At 55.7% G+C, this 3,511-nt stretch overlaps 1 protein-coding gene across 1 annotated transcript; it reads right to left on the bottom strand.

Annotated features, from left to right (window-relative positions):
- Positions 1-2,462: 2,462 nt before the first annotated feature.
- Positions 2,463-3,303, bottom strand: CGCA056_v003674 (Short chain dehydrogenase; the record flags this gene model as incomplete). Its single annotated transcript, XM_037318931.1, has 2 exons — positions 2,463-3,131; positions 3,211-3,303. The coding sequence occupies 2 exons, from the start codon at positions 3,301-3,303 to the stop codon at positions 2,463-2,465; spliced, it is 762 nt and encodes a 253-aa protein (XP_037183127.1).
- Between the last annotated feature and the right edge of the window lie 208 nt (positions 3,304-3,511).

Genomic DNA, 3,511 nt, shown 5'->3' with positions numbered 1-3,511 from the left:
GCGCAGAAGGCGCCCGGGCAAGGTCGAGCGCAACGTGGTGCTTTGCTACGTCCTCGGTGCCTCTGGGGCTGGCAAGTCGTCGCTGTTGGATGCGTTTCTGAGCCGCCCTTTTGACAACCTGTATCGGCCCACGATTAAGCCACGGCGGGCTGTTAACAGCGTCGAGCTTCCGGGTGGAAAGCAGTGCTACATGATTCTCGAAGAGCTCGGCGAGTTGGAGCCTGCCATCCTAGAAAATCAGGCCAAGCTTGACGCCTGCGACCTGATTTGCTACGCGTACGACTCGTCGGATCCCGACTCATTCTCGCACATTGTCGAGCTGCGCAAACGCTACCCGCAGCTTGACGAACTCCCCAACATCTACACCGCCTTGAAGGCGGACAAGGACAAGACGATGCAGCGCAGCGAGATGCAGCCGGACATGTACACGTCGAACCTCATGATGAGCACTCCGCTTCACGTCACCGTCAAGTGGAACAACATCAGCGAGCTCTTCATCGCCTTGGCCGACGCGGCAACCAACCCGAGCACCGCTTTTCCGAGGAGCGAGGAGCCGCCTCCGGATAGGACCAGTCTGTACCTCGCGCTGGGCGCTACGGCGTGTGCTGGCATTGCCGCATTCATGATTTGGCGGCGATCGACAACATCAGCTTAGAGGGCACGGTTGACCAGTGCCGTCCACACTTTCAAATTGCGTTTCAGGGAGTTGGCGCGTATTCTGGAGTCTTGATCATTGCCCGTTGGAACACACAATTATGATACCCAACTCCGCCCTACATATAAACAACAGGATCTTAGTCTCTAATCAACCTAATTGTAACATTATCTCCGGCAAGTTTCTCTTGAGGATCCTATTCGTGTAAGATAGTTCTCTGGTGTCGGTAGTAGTATGTATTCGATTCGTATTAGCAAACCAACCATTGCTCTGACATGCGACGACGTTGTTGACCTGTTGGTTGCTTACTCTCGCAGTGACAATAGCCCAACCGCCACAAATCTTGGGTTATTTCGGCTGCTTCATCGCCGTTTCCTCCACAACCTGTCTGTTCACACTAGACGTTCCGATACACAGAACTCGTGGCTGTCAAAAGAGATGACCAAAAACACATATCAAAAAAGAAAAGAAAAACGGTAAAAAAAAGGTTGCCCGGCGGTTGGACCGAGCCTGATTCGAACGACCGGGCCCGGCGGCATGTGCCTTTGCTGCCAACCCAGCAAGCAAGGCCTTTCGCCACTACGGCCAGGCCAAGTCGAACGCCCTAAAGGGTAGAGGATCTGGGTCCTGATTTTTGTTGCGGATTTGGGGCGCTGGAGGGGGTTATATAGTGCTGTCCCTCCCGTGCTCGAGGTCAGGGTGGACAGGGGATGCGCCTCGATGTCGGGCTGGGCGTGAAGGGGTTCACGGTGGTGGCTTATTATTTAGGCATGGAGGCGAGAGAGAGAGAGAGAGAGAGAGAGAGAGAGAGAGAGAGAGAGCACCGAGAATTTGGCCGCGTCAATGGTGAAAGACCAGACTTGTTTCTCACGGTGTTTGCTAGCTCTTTGCCATGGAGTAAAGGCAGTTGCTTGGATCTAGAAAGAAACATTGAGAACCTGCCCCGACTCATATTACGTCCTTTTGTGTAAGCATCTGCCTACCTCCTTCCGTTCAGGTAGTGGCTTCAGGTAAGCTCGGAAAGTTGGGTGGCACACCAAATGGTCAGATCTTGGGATTGTGTTTGTGCCCAGGAAAGACAAGATGAGGACGCACGCCAGAATACTATCCATCTGCCTGCATGTAGTAGATCATCGTGGGTCTGGGGCATGACACCTGGGGTCCGCCTGCTTGTCTTGGATCTGCGAGTTAGTTGCATGATGTTGAGATACTACGAGGCCCGCGTGTGACATGACTGTCTCAGTAGACTTCTCGTCCGGAATATCACAGTGCTTTGGTTATGACGACCTGCATATCGAGTACATCGTGGGCGCTCATCTAGATGCGGATCCTGGTGGCCCTCAGGAATTCTCGCTGATTACCGAAACAGACTTCAGTCGCCCATTCCTAGACAGAAACCAAACACGGGAGGCCCCGCCTGGAACGAAACTCCAAACAGAACATCATGAAATGGTATTGATGCTAGCTTCCAGCCGTGTACGGAAGGGCGTAAACATAAGAAAAACGAAAAGGAGAACCATATATATCGTAAAGCCCGACACAGGGAATCCTACGCATTCCAGCCGTATGTAACACTGCATGGCTTTGTTTCCCGACTGCATTCCCAACCTGGCCGGTGAATCCCATGACACAAACCCAAGACCCGCCTACCAGAAAAGAACCCGAAATGTCTCAGACTCACATCTTACACTTTTTGTACCCGTAACAACCCAACCAACCCTTGTCGTTCAGAAGAGGAAATGGAATCCCATAAATAAGCTGTCGGTCCGCCGTAACGTCGTTTGCATGTAGTCACCTTTGCTCTTCGTCAGTTCATCAGTCGGCCCCCGTTGACGGGGATGACCGTGCCCGTAATCCACCTGGACTCATCGCTCGCCACGAAGGCGACAACGTCAGCAATGTCTTCAACGGCGCCCAGCCGCGCCTCCGCGGGCGTGAGCGTCGCCCGCTCCAGGTCCGCGCTGCGCTGGTCGTCGGGCAGCGAGTCGAACATCTCTGTTTTGACGGTCCCGGGGCTGATGCAGTTGACCGTGACGCCGTGCGCCTGGCCCATCTCGCGGGCGGCCACGCGCGTGAAGGCCTCGACGGCCGCCTTGCTGCCGGCGTAGGCCATGCTGCCCGGGGTGTCGGCGCGGGCCGCCACGGAGGAGATGTTGATGATGCGCCCGCCCGGGGCGATGTGGGCCTTTGCAGCCTGCATCATGAAGAAGACGGCGCGGGTGTTGGTGTTGAAGATGCGGTCGTAGTCCTCGGGGCTGGTGTCGTCGAGGGTCGCGGTGAGCGTCGCCGCGGCATTATTGACGAGAATGTCAATCTTGGTGACGCCAAAGGCCATCATGGCGCGCTTGACGACCTTTTCCTGGTGCTTGGAGACGTCGGCCTGGATAGCCGTGGCGGAGGACCCGCAGGCCTCGATCTCGGATATGACCTCATGCGCCTTTGCTATTGAGGACGTATTGACGAAGGTGAATGCGACCTTTACTCGCGCGAATGATATAACTAACTTTAGCCGCTGTTCACACTGCGAGCGAGAAGAGTGGAATCGGTAGACGCACTCTGGCACCTTCCCGGGCAAGCTTCAGCGCGATGGCAGCTCCGATGCCTCGCGCGCCGCCGGTGACGAGGGCGACTTTCCCGGACAGGGACATGTTTGGGGGCGGAAGCTGGGGCAGCGGTTTCGTCCACAGGTTCGTCGATGAGGCGCGCCTCGCGCTGTCGTGACTTTCCTTTTCGTCGTTATTGAGCTGCGACGATTGTATTGCCTGCTGGGGCGGTTGGGGTTGCGTTTGTTGGCTTAGCACCTTGCTCAGTTGGCTCTGTAATAGTGGCGGGTCAGCATTGAGCAGCTCTGAGGGC

Source organism: Colletotrichum aenigma, assembly GCF_013390185.1.
Source record: "Colletotrichum aenigma strain Cg56 chromosome Unknown KSG_Cg56_contig02, whole genome shotgun sequence".
Classification (NCBI taxonomy): domain Eukaryota; kingdom Fungi; phylum Ascomycota; class Sordariomycetes; order Glomerellales; family Glomerellaceae; genus Colletotrichum; species Colletotrichum aenigma.
The sequence above is the reverse complement of the archived record's forward strand: the minus strand, read 5'-3'. Positions and strand labels throughout refer to the sequence as shown.